Consider the following 12,941-nt stretch of genomic DNA (forward strand, 5'->3'; position numbering starts at 1 on the left):
TCCCCCACACCTCCGGTTGTTAAACATGACCCTCTGCCCCATCCCACCTACTCCTTTTTTTTATTTTTATTTTTTTGGTCTTTTTTCCCCCTCCATTTTCCTCCGATTTTCTCCCATCCCAATGTTAGTCATATGCCAATTCCCAATCCCCTTCCTGGTCGCGTGTAACTGTTCCGCAACAGTAAGTGACTTCCGGGGTAGGCCTGATTGGCCCCGACAGGCACGTGACGCGGCAAACTCAGGACGCGCAACGAGGCTGCTGAGAGCTGTCGCGCGGAAATAGGCTGTCTATTGCCATTCACTAACACAAACTCTAACCTTAACCAGCTCCTTAACAGCGCCTAAACTTAACCGTTCTAACCTTAACCAACTCCGAAACAATGCCTAACCTTAACCTTAACCTTAACCATGCCTAACCTTAACCATAGAAAGAATATTGCCATTCTCTAAGACAAACTCTAACCTTAACCAGCTCCTTAACAGCGCCTAAACTTAACCGTTCTAACCTTAACCAACTCCGAAACAATGCCTAACCTTAACCTTAACCTTAACCATGCCTAACCTTAACCGGCGAAAGAATACATGTTAAAAAAAAAATCACGTTAAAAAAAAAAGATTTGATGGGATTTGAACTCACCAACAACGGACCGCAGGATCGCAGGACCGCTGCTCTGCCAGGTGAGCTGAAGCGCCGAATGAAAGTCATAGCGTATTTGGACGGTTACGTAATTCCGCAAGCTCTGCCGCTCGGCTCCGCGGAGCGTGCCGCGCGGCAGAGAAAGTTGCGCGTCACGTGCCTGTCGGGGCCAATCAGGCCTACCCCAGAAGTAACTTACTGTTGCGGATAAGCTATAAGCTTCCTGGTCGCTGCGCACTTACCCCCCACAGTCAGATCATCTGGGAGAGTGGAGGCTATCACGTGCTTCCTCCGACACACGTCCAGCCAATCAACCGCTTCTTTTCACCTGGCAGCGCGGATCCTCCCTGAGAGGGCGTAGCGTGTGGAAGGATCACACTATCCCACTCAGGTCCTATCCGCGCTTAGCAGGCGCCCTGACCGAACTGTAGGAGTCGCTGTTTACAATGACCCGGACCCACCCCGCCAGCTTCTCCCACCCTCTAATACAGCCAATTGTATTAGTGTGAACGGCCAGCCAAGCTGGTGACAACCCCGGAGCTGTGAGCTGGATTCGAACAGGCGAATCCAGCTCACAGCTCCGGGGTTGGTGACGAACGCAATCTCCGCTACGCCCGAACGCAATCTCCGCTACGCCCGAACGCAATCTCCGCTACGCCCGAACGCAATCTCCGCTACGCCCCCCACCTACTCCTTTTAATCCTTCTCCCTGGTGGACACCGACTCTATTATGAAGCTGGTGTCGGGCTCTAAATCCTCCACCTGCTCTCTGGACCCCATGCCCACCACCCTGGTGAAGGCTGGCCTGCCTGCTCTCTGTTCTCTCATGGTAGACATCATCAACTCATCCCTGTCCACTGGCTCCGTCCCTGCTGACTTGAAGGTGGCAGCAGTCACCCCAATTCTAAAAAAAACCCGGTCTGGACCCCGATAACCTCAACAACTTCCGCCCCATTTCAAACCTCCCCTTCCTCAGCGCGGTCTGTAGCGCGCAGTAGCCGCCCAGCTACAGAGTCACATGGCCTACCATGACCTGTTTGAACCACTCCAGTCTGGGTTCAGGGCTAAACACAGCACCGAGACCGCCCTGATCAAGGTAACAAATGACCTCCTCATGGCTGCTGATGCTGGCAACATCAACATCCTCATCCTCCTGGACCTCTCAGCTGCTTTCGACACCATCTCACACTCAATCCTCCTAGACCGCCTGGAAAGTGTCCTTAGCATCACTGGTACCCCCTTGTCCTGGTTCACATTCTACCTTACCAACAGGTGGCAGTATGTTTCCCTCGGGGGGTCCAGGTCAGCTCCAGCACTTGTTAAACAGTGTGTTCCCCAGGGTTCGGTGCTAGGTCCACTCCTTTTTATGATCTACCTCCTCCCACTCTGTGATATCATAAGGAAACACGGCCTCCACTTCCACTCTTACGCAGACGACACGCAGCTTTACCTCCACACCAAACCCTTGGCTCTCCTTCCTCCTTCCTCCCTCACTGCCTGCCTCCAGGACATAAAAACATGGATGACCAGGGGAGCTCCAGTAGCTCACCGCGTACCTCGGACGCTATTTCGGCGTTGGGGACAACCGTGCACGTCACGGATCTGGGGTACACGAGTTCGACTCCCGGACTCGCCGTATTTTCTCAGAGTGTCTTTCCCCCGATCTATACCCCATTCAACCTGTTTCTGTCGGTCATGCTTGACCAGAAAAAGCGATAAACGCTAAAAGAACCAGCTGACTGGTCAAAGTTTAAAAAAAAAAAAACATGGATGACCACCAACTTCCTTCAACTCAACAGCAAGAAGACAGAATTAATAGTTGTAGCCTCCCCAGCCCTCCTCCAAAAGATCGACCACCTTGTTCTCTCCGTGGATGGCTACTCCATCTGCCCCTCCACGGAGGTAAGGAACCTGGGCGTAATACTGGACTCAACCCTCTCATTTCACCCTCACGTCAAGTCTGTCACCAGATCCGCCTTCTTCCACCTCAGAACCATCTCCCGCCTCCGCCCCTCACTCTCCGACACCTCAGCGGAAACACTCATTCACGCCTTCATCACTTCCCGCCTCGACTACTGTAACGGAATCCTTCTTGGTGCTTCCAAGAAGGTTCTGGATCGCTTACAGTACGTCCAAAACTCTGCTGCGAGGGTCCTCACGCGCACCAAACCCTGGCAGCACATCACCCCCACCCTGCAAAAACTCCACTGGCTCCCCATCAACTACCGAATCCCCTACAAGATCCTCCTCCTCACCTACAAATCCCTGCACGGGTTGGCCCCTTCCTACCTGACCAACCTACTCCACCCCTACACTCCAGCACGAGGCCTCCGCTCCTCCAACTCCGACCTCCTCACCATCCCCAGCACCAGGCGTTCCACACTGGGAGACCGAGCTTTCGCTGTAGCTGCCCCCAGACTGTGGAACTCCCTCTCCCCCCCCCATCTGAGGCTCTGACACCATCAACCTCTTCAAAACCAAGCTAAAAACCCACCTGTTCACACTTGCCTTCACGCAACACGGCCCCGCTCCCAAGTACCCCACCCCTGACTCTTTTAAGCCACAGATTCCGTTGTTTTGTTTTGTTGTTTGTTTGTTTTGTTTGTTAATTTCAACCACTTCATCCAATTGGACAGCACCTTGCTTCCTTTTTTTATCTCTTTTATCTTATTTGTTTTTTCCTGTTGTTACTATACACATATATTCATAATTTTTTATTTTTTATCTTTAATTTTTTTTCAAAAATTAGATTTTTCTATCCTTTCCTTGTACAGTGTCCTTGAGTCTGAGAAAGGTGCTTCTCTCTTAAAATCCAATCTATTATTATTATTATTATTATTATTATTATTATTATTATTATTATTATTATTATTATTATTATTATTATTATTATTATTATTATTATTATTATGTATATCACTCTCTCTCTCTCTGCTCCTTCCTCACCTCCACCCAACTCTGTCTTTCCTAGGGTTTTATGTTATGTGTGTCTGGTGTGTGTGATCACGTGGTGCACAGGTGTATTCCATCAGTCCTAATCAACTCCTTAATAGAGTGTTCTCACGGCGCGTCATCAAACCGGAAGTCGGCCATCTTGGCGATAAACTTGGATGTAAACAACGCGTGAGTGCATCGAACTAGCAACTCTTCAAGTTCATTTTTGCTCAAAATGGTCAATTATTGCCGTGTTCTTGGCTGTACTAATAGGTCGGATAGGGAAAAGCATTTGGAGTTCTTCAGATTGCCAATTGTCATCACAAATCAAGGAGAAGAGGGCAAACAATTGTCTCAGGAAAGGAGACGTTTGTGGTTGGCCAAACTGAACCAGGATTTCCACGGCAAGACTCTTGTCAACATTCGAGTTTGTTCTGCGCATTTCTTGTCAGGTAACGTTATGTGAAATATATTCTTGGCTGAATATGATTATCTCATTTCATAACCTACTACAGTAGTAGTGTAAGACTCAGTTTACGTTATGGTAACGTTACGTCAGGTAACGTTATGTGAAATATTAATTTATGATGAATTGAAAATGGGGGACCCTGATGTAAACAAGACGAAAGTCTTTCTCTGGTCTGCATCCCCTTAACAATTGTATGTATTGAGCTGTACTGTACTGTACCCATTCTGCAATCTGTTAATAAACTTATCAATCAATAACACTAACAGCAACTATCATTTTACAGTGGAATAGTATGCAGGCTGGATATGATTCTTATCTCATTTCATAACCTACTACAGTGTAAGACTCGGTTTCTGTAAATGTTCCTAAAATGTAGCGTCTAAAGTGTGCTATATTTTTCATTATTGTATTCCAGGTAAAAAGTGTCACCTGTACAAGAAAGATGACCCAGATTGGGTGCCATCTGTAAATATGACCGGAAAGCAAGAGCCTTCTTCTCTGCAACCACCTAAAGAAACACGATACCAACGGCGTGTGAATCGTACCCAGCAGAAACTGAAGGTGGATGCTGCTCATGCCTTGCTTCTTATGGACATACCATCTGCTGCTGATGATTCTGCTGCAAGTGATGTCGGTGATAATGTGTGCAGTATAGGTACTCAAACTGATATGACTGGTGATTTTATTTATTCTATGACCAATGAAGTTATAAATCTGAGAGCGGAAAACCTTCAGTTGCGTTCTGATGTGAAACAGTTGTCCTCTACCTATGACCAAAGTGCATTTGTGGGTAAAGATGAGAAGGTTTTATTTTTCACTGGTCTACCTACATTCCAGATTTTGTTAGCACTCTTTACATACCTTAGTCCCCACCTTCCTGTGAAGAAGTCGCTTAATCCATTCAAGATGCTGATGTTGACATTGATGCGACTAAGGCTTAATGTTTCTACAACCTTCCTGTGTTATGCATTCAATGTGTCAATATCCACTGCTTCTAGGGTATTTACTGATGTCATTGATGTCATGTATATTCGCATGAAACCACTTGTTATATGGCCAGAAAGAGAACATTTGCAAAAAACCATGCCAATGCAATTTAGAAAACATTTTGGGAAGAAATGTGTTGTTATTGTCGACTGCTTTGAGGTTTTTATAGATCGTCCATCTAACCTTATAGCCAGAGCGGAAACATGGTCTTCCTACAAGCACCATAATACAGTAAAATTTTTGATTGGTATTACACCACAGGGCACAGTCTCTTACATTTCAAATGCATGGGGGGGAAGAGTTAGCGATAAGTACATAGTTGAAAACTGTGGCTTTTTGGACAACATTGTTCCTGGTGATTTAGTTCTCGCTGACCGTGGCTTTGATATTCAGGACACTTTAGGTTGCATAATGGCTCAGGTCAAAATCCCAGCCTTTACTCGAGGGAAGTCGCAGTTAGCTCCAATTGACTTAGAAACCACAAGGAAAATAGCTCATGTTAGGATTCATGTTGAGCGTGTGATCGGTAGTGTACGCCAGAAATATTGTATTTTGGGGGGGACATTGCCAATTGATTTCTTGATGTGCAAGGATGACAGTTTTTGTACCATAGACAAGATTGGACTTGTGTGTTGTGCTCTGGTGAACCTTTGCCCATCAGTTGTTGATTTTAATTGAAGTGTCTTGTTGTGCTCTGGTGAACCTTTGCCCATCAGTTAAGAGTTAAAATAGTAAATTGTATAGTAGTGTACATAGGAACCAGATTATCAGGAACTTAGCATGTCTTTTTTAATCATGCTTATCTTGTGTCTTACCTATTTAATTTTTTTATGCCTATATTTTTATTATTGTATTTTGCACAATCACAATGTTGAGTTGTTTTTTTGTGGTGGACATCTTCAGTTTTGCAGGATTTTGAGAAAGCATGGCACTTGAGACAAAACACACTATATCCTATATAATTGTATTTTAATTCCTCTTGTTTCTTTATATACATTGCGTACAGCTTGTTATATTACATTTTATTGTATTTTCTTGTGGCCATCTTGGTCGACAGGTCATTTGTCAAGTAATTGGTCAAACGTTTCACACCGAAACGTCATGATATGATTTCAGGCTGCCAATAAATTTGGAAAAACCTGGAGTGCGTGCCTGGACATTGTTTACCTATTTTTACGTGTGGTACAATATACCATTCCCATCAGAACACTTGAATAACAGAAGAGACAGTTTTGTATGCAACGTTGTGTTTAATAACAATAACAAAACACCAATAAAAATTGCATAAATAGCAGCATTAACATCTCTCATTTACATAACATAACTATTATTATTTGATACACACAATTGTTACCCACTCAGAATATCCTCCTTCCAGAAAATCCTCCTTCCAATGTGCTGCTTGCCTGCATGGTTAAATAAAAAAATATATATATAAAAATCACAGCATGGGTATAGTGTGCAAATCAGCTTCAGAATAGAAATCAAAATAGCACTTATTAGGAGTTGTTTGTAATTAGGCTGTACATCGGATATAAATGAAGACGTCAATACAAATTTATGAAGCTACACAACGGTTTACTGAACATAGCATAACCTAGGATTTTTTACAAGGTTTCTTGACCCTTCTTGACAGAAACTGAGGGAGCCTACGGCAGGTGGGACAATACCATTTTCCTTTTGGCACAACCTCAACATTAACACATGAATAGTGAAACCACTGAATATGACATTTTGTATTGTCACACAAAATCATGTGACCAAACTCAACCTGGCCACAGTAACACCAGGTTTCTTCTTGCCCGCTGGCACTTGCTGCAGTATCTGAACCAGCATGGACAGATGCACCAGGCTGTAGGGATACATCTGAACCATCTGAACCAGCAGGGACAGATGCACCAGGCTGTAGGGATACATTAGCCATGGTAGACGAAAGCCTAGTGTAGAACTTGCCAACTAGCTCTGGCATAATGGCTGTGTCAAAAATGTGCTTGCTTTTCTGACATATCATGCCCCAGAATTCTTCATCAAATAAAATGTGCTCAACATGCAGATCTTTCTCTGTCCAAAGAACAAAATAGGCAGATTCCAGTTTGCACACTCCAAGCTGTGTTTGCACCTGGTAGAAATACTGGTGGTTTCTATTTAGTGTCAGATTCCCTTCACCATCCTTCTCTAAGTAAAATAGATTAACACTATCTAACTTGTCACTTTTTACACAGAATGGACATTTAATTTCAATTACACTGACACCACAACAATCGCAAGAAACAAGGCCATCCGGGGAAGCACCCAAGATTTCTTATGTCCATCTGTAAACATGTCACGTGCAAATTTCTCATGAGTACATCCCCAGGTAGTGGATTTTGAGGTAAATTTGTATGATTCGGGATAGCATACACTTTTTATCAAGCTCTGGGCTGGTTGGTTTGGATCAGTGCAACATGCAGTTTTCATTTTGGATGCTGTAATCCGACCAGCACGAAATCGAAACCACAGTTTGGAAGAAGCTTGCTCCCTTGTAGCGGCCTCAACTGCATGTGCTTGCTCTTGGGATACAGAAATGTCAATACCATTACAAATGGACAATACATCAGTATAGTCCATGTGAACTGCATACTCGTTTCGTAATTCCGTTAACACCAGAGGAAAGTTTTCACCCATCGGCTTGGGAACAAAATCATTTGAATAAGGCTCAATCAGCGACAAAATAGCAGACTTAGAGCCAGTTGTGCTAAGAGCATTGAACAATGATGCTAATTCATCACTGGTTGGATGTTGGGTTTTGTTTACTTTAAGAGCAGAACAACTAGCACTTTCCTTTTGCTTCTCAAGTGACTGTAGTACATGACCAGCACAGTCACTTTTAGCCCTTATTTTACTTTGTATCTCTTTGCTGCAGTGAAGTCAATCTTTCTGCATTCCTTGTACTCCACCTTTGACATTGCAGTAGGCAACATCCAATACGCCTTTTCCTAAAATGATGAAATGATGATGATGAGTCCCTCAACTTCACTGTTGCTTCAATGAGAAACAACAATGCTGCTACATGTGTGCAGGTCTCGCCCAGGCCAGCCATACATGTACAGTGGGCTCCAACAATCCTACCAGACTTTTCAGCCATTATCCAGGGCTCCAGGGGTTTTTCTCTTATTCGTTGGGAATGGAGTACCTGAATAAAAGACAACCAAATATAAGCTTGTAAATAAAAAGCGAGTTTGAATGAATGAATTTATTTAACAGATTGCAGAATGGGTACAATACAGTACGTGTTAAGGGGATGCAGACCAGAGAAAGACGTTTGTCTTGTTTACATCAGGGTCCCCCATTTTCAATTCATAGTGACATTTATGACATACACAACATACATGACATCATGACATTTATGGCATAGGGACATACATGACATACAGGTATATAGTACTGTTACATTTGTGACATATACGATATGCAAATATACAGTACAGTGTTACCCATAGATCCTAACAGAGATATGCAAATATACAGTAGCCTACTCATCAATTTACTTATTTATTAATAGGGTTTAATTGTTTATGACCGATCAGCATTTTGATCCAAAAATGTGTACTAGTAGACTATTAGAAAATAAAGTTAGGTATTACAATTTCCTAAATGTAAAGATCAGTTGATCTAGTAACGTTATGTGAACCACCTACCTTGGCTTTCACAAGACACATGTCATCGATAATCTGGTACTGTGCGTCTCTCACCCATCCACACACCATCTGGTTGTAGGCATCCAACCCTTTGTAAGCCTTAAGATCTTCATTCGTGTATGGGCTTGGCGAAAATACTAGGTAGTTGACTATATCTGGATAGGCAACAGAAGGCAAAATTGTGGGGTCGCAACTCCAAGTCGACGGAGCTAGCTCGTAAGGATCTTTATCACCTATTCGTCTGAGTTTGTCACAATATCGCGCCCTTTCCTGCTGACCAAGTCCTTCTCTATATGTTCGAGCAGCTTCCAGCTTACTCTTTTTGGGTTTAGACATATCTTAAATATATAATTCATCGCGCAATTCATCCATTCATTCATTCGTTCATTCTATCACCTGTTGTTTACATTGCAGAGTAACGGCAAGATGGCGGCGCACCTGGCCACTGACGTCATTCGTGACGTCGGTGAAAACACTCTATTGACTCTCCTCTGCCCGTGGCAGTAGTATCTCCCTTCCTCCACATAGCCATGTGACGGGGGATGATATCTGCCACAAAGAGAACACACAAGAGGGGAAGCAAAAAAAAAAGACTACCTGTTAATACTTACACTAACACTAAAAACAACAAAGGTGATGGCGAAGAAAAGGTACAAACAATGAGGAGACAAGCTACAAAAAACAGGGGACGGGGAACTTAAAAGCTCCGCTGACCCTGGGTCAGTGAACCAACTACCCAAAGGCAGATTAGTCACAGCAAGCTCACAAGAGTGTATCCGGAACCAATGTTCTCCAGTTGCGCAGGGAATATAGGTCAACCTGATGAGGGAGAGCTAAATGAGTGGCCCATTCGTTCATGTTTCAATATCCGATTCCAACATAGAGCAGAAAAGAACGCTATACTTAGCTTGGGAGAGATGAAGTCAAGTAAGAAAGTAAGTCAAATGTAAGCAAAAACAATAAAAATAAAAAGTAAGTAAAGAGGAATATACAATACACATATATACAATATACAATACAATATAACCACATCTAGCCAAGCCTTGTAATTGTGTCTTGTGGACACGACAAGAAGAAGTGCAATATACAATCTAAAGTACAACCTATGTACAGTCTAAGTACAGTGAGTAAAAATTTGTAAACAGTGAGGTACAATGCAGAAATGAGGTACAAAACTTTGAGGTAAGGTGCAATTGCATATGAGGTATGAATGTAGTGCAAATCTCTTTAATAATAGATAAATGTAATGTAGTATTAAAGTGACTAAAGTTAGTGTTGAGGTGAGTGTTTGTTTAAAAGTGAGTGTGTGCATGTGGATGTGTGTGCAATGAGTGTAGATGATGGGTTGTTACATGGAGTCATTGAGCATCCTGATGGCCTGGGGATAGAAGCTCTGGTGAAGTGAGGAGGGATCCCAAGCCAAGGCAGGCGCTGAGCTGGTTCTGCTGTAGCATAGTTGGATTGGAGAAGGTTGGTTTGGCATTGTGAAGGCTTGAAGGACCGTCGCAAATAATGTGAAGAGATGAGATGTTGTGTAGTGTTTGATTGATTGATTGATTGATTGATTGAACATTTTATTAACAGATTGCAGAATGGGTACAATACAGTACGGCTTAATACACACAATTGTTATATTAAGGGGATGCAGACCAGAGAAAGACTTTCGTCTTGTTTACATCAGGTCCCCCATTTTCAATTCATAACATTTATGACATACATGACATACAAATATACAGTACTGTTACATCCAGACATTTATGACATACAAGATATACAAATATACAGTACTGTTCATTTACAAACAGAGTTTCTAAAAGCGAATACATACATTTGAGGGGGAGGAAACTGTACAGTGGGGGGGGGGAGTTGGATATTTACCGGGCCAGTTTCGAATTGCTGCCTCCCGTAGGTGCTTTTTTAGAGCGGTTTTGAAGGTGGGTAGGTATTCACATTATTTTATGGCTGTGGGCAGGGCATTCCACATTGTTTGGCATAATTGCTAAACGTGTTTAGTCCCTTGTTTGAGCCGAATCTGGGTTGGACATGATTTGTGGAACTCCCCTGGTGTTGTGGTCGTGGTATTCACTGACCTTTGGAAAGTATTTTGACATGTACATGGGTACCTTAGTGGTGTAGTGTCTTGTAGACCAGGCCCATTGCAAGTTGCTGTACTCTGTCGTCTACTCTAAGCCATCCTAGGTTGTCAAAATGGGCAGGGGTGAGGTGGGTTTTAGGAGTATGGTCAAGCAGTAGTCTGACCAGTTTGTTTTGAGATGTTTGTAATCTTGTTTTTAGCGCCTTTGAGGTGCTTTGGTACCATGAGGTGCAAGCATAGTCGTAGTACCCTTGAATGAGTGCTCCTGTTAGAGTCTTCAGGGTATTCTTGTTTACCAGAGAGGAGATCCGGTACAAGAATCTTGTTCATTGGTTGACTTTTTTTGATTACATTGGTTGCCATTTTGTCACAGGGAAGATTTGCCTCTAGGATGGAGCCCAGGTATGTAATTTCATCTTTCCTTGTGAATATTGTCAGCCACTGTAACAGAGAAGCTGTTGGTTTTGCTGAGTTTGTTATTTGAACCGAAGAGAATGGACTCTGTTTTGCCCATGTGTAATGATAGTTTGTTATCAGCGAGCCAGGTGCAGATTCTGCCGAGTTCTGAGCTGAGGGTTTTTTCAACCTGTAACTTGTTCTTGTCAGAGACCAGCAGGGCTGAGTCGTCCGCGAAAAAGAACAAGTTGCAGTCACAAGCTGACGACATGTCATTTGCATAAATTAGGAACAGTAGCGGATCTCCCTCCCGAGTCCAACAACCCCTCTTGTGGGTCTCTACGACAAAGAGGTTCTTAAGAACAAGTTATTTGTGTGATCCCCGAAATCCGACCTTGTGTACAATTCTCATAGCTTTTGTAGACCTAATTTCCCCAAGGGGATCAATAAAGGAATATCTTATCTTATCTGAATCACCAACAATGACGAAACAGCCTACAGGGAAGAGATTGACAACCTGGCACAATGGTGCTGGGTGAACAACCTCTCTCAACGTTAACAAGACCAAGGAGCTGGTCGTGGACTACAGGAGAGGGAGAGAAAGGCCCCCAGATCAATGGGTCTGCTGTGGAGAGAGTTAACAGCTTCAAGTTCCTTTGTGTCCACATCACTGAGGACCTCACCTGGGACGTACACACCAGACATCACTGATGACCTCACCTGGGACGTACACACCAGACATCACTGATGACCTCACCTGGGACGTACACACCAGACATCACTGATGACCTCACCTGGGACGTACACACCAGACATCACTGAGGACCTCACCTGGGACGTACACACCAGACATCACTGATGACCTCACCTGGGACGTACACACCAGACATCACTGATGACCTCACCTGGGACGTACACACCAGACATCACTGATGACCTCACCTGAGACGTACACACCAGACATCACTGAGGACCTCACCTGGGACGTACACACCAGACATCACTGAGGACCTCACCTGGGAGGTACACACCAGACATCACTGAGGACCTCACCTGGGACGTACACACCAGACATCACCGAGGACCTCACCTGGGCCCTCATTCATCAACGTGACGTAGAAAATGTTCTATTTCCATACTTAAGCACAGAATTTAGAATGTGTGCACGCACAAAAAAAACGGGATTCATCACACGTGCGTACACAGGTCCTACGCACACCTGTCATGATAAATATCACCTTGGTCCTACGCCGAGGCTCGTGCACACTTTCACGTATTTGCATACCAGAACCGCCCCGATTAACCATATACGGTAATGGAACACCCCCATGAAATGTGGAAAAGTGGACTAACCCAAGCAAACTCTGAGAGACTTCACTGAGAGCGAGATTGATCACCGAGGTCCAACCGAACTTGAACGTATAATCTTCGGTGCGCCGGGAGCCAAGGATGTTGACTGACCCAGTCCTGCTACAGAACCAGCACATTGACAGAAATAAATGACAAGAGATGACCCGACATTAAGCACTGTAATGACTGAAATTAAATCAATTTCAGCACGCCAACTCTGCGCTCTACAATGCCTATTGTGTGCGCTTGCGCTCGTCATGAGCCTGTGGTTCTGATCAGAGTCATTATGGCTTCAGTGGATAACCCTGATCTACATTGTGATGTTTTAGATACCCCAGTAATAACATTACAATTGAATTAAATACAATTAGGCCTGAATGAGACTCCGGCCACCGG

The 12,941-nt window shown here is 43.9% G+C and overlaps 1 protein-coding gene across 1 annotated transcript in view; it reads left to right on the forward strand.

Annotated features, from left to right (window-relative positions):
- Nucleotides 1-1,367: 1,367 nt before the first annotated feature.
- Nucleotides 1,368-12,941, forward strand: part of emid1 (EMI domain containing 1) — a gene marked incomplete at its 5' end in the record, with an annotated part of 178,656 nt that continues 167,082 nt past the window's right edge. The window contains 2 exons of the mRNA XM_084323082.1: nt 1,368-1,520; nt 1,626-1,939. Of these exons, the coding sequence (XP_084179208.1) occupies nt 1,368-1,520; nt 1,626-1,939 (467 nt within the window). The remainder of the gene's footprint in view (nt 1,521-1,625; nt 1,940-12,941) is intronic.

The sequence above is a fragment of the Notolepis coatsorum genome, assembly GCF_963971535.1.
Source record: "Notolepis coatsorum genome assembly, chromosome: 10".
NCBI classification, from domain to species: Eukaryota; Metazoa; Chordata; class Actinopteri; order Aulopiformes; family Paralepididae; genus Notolepis; species Notolepis coatsorum.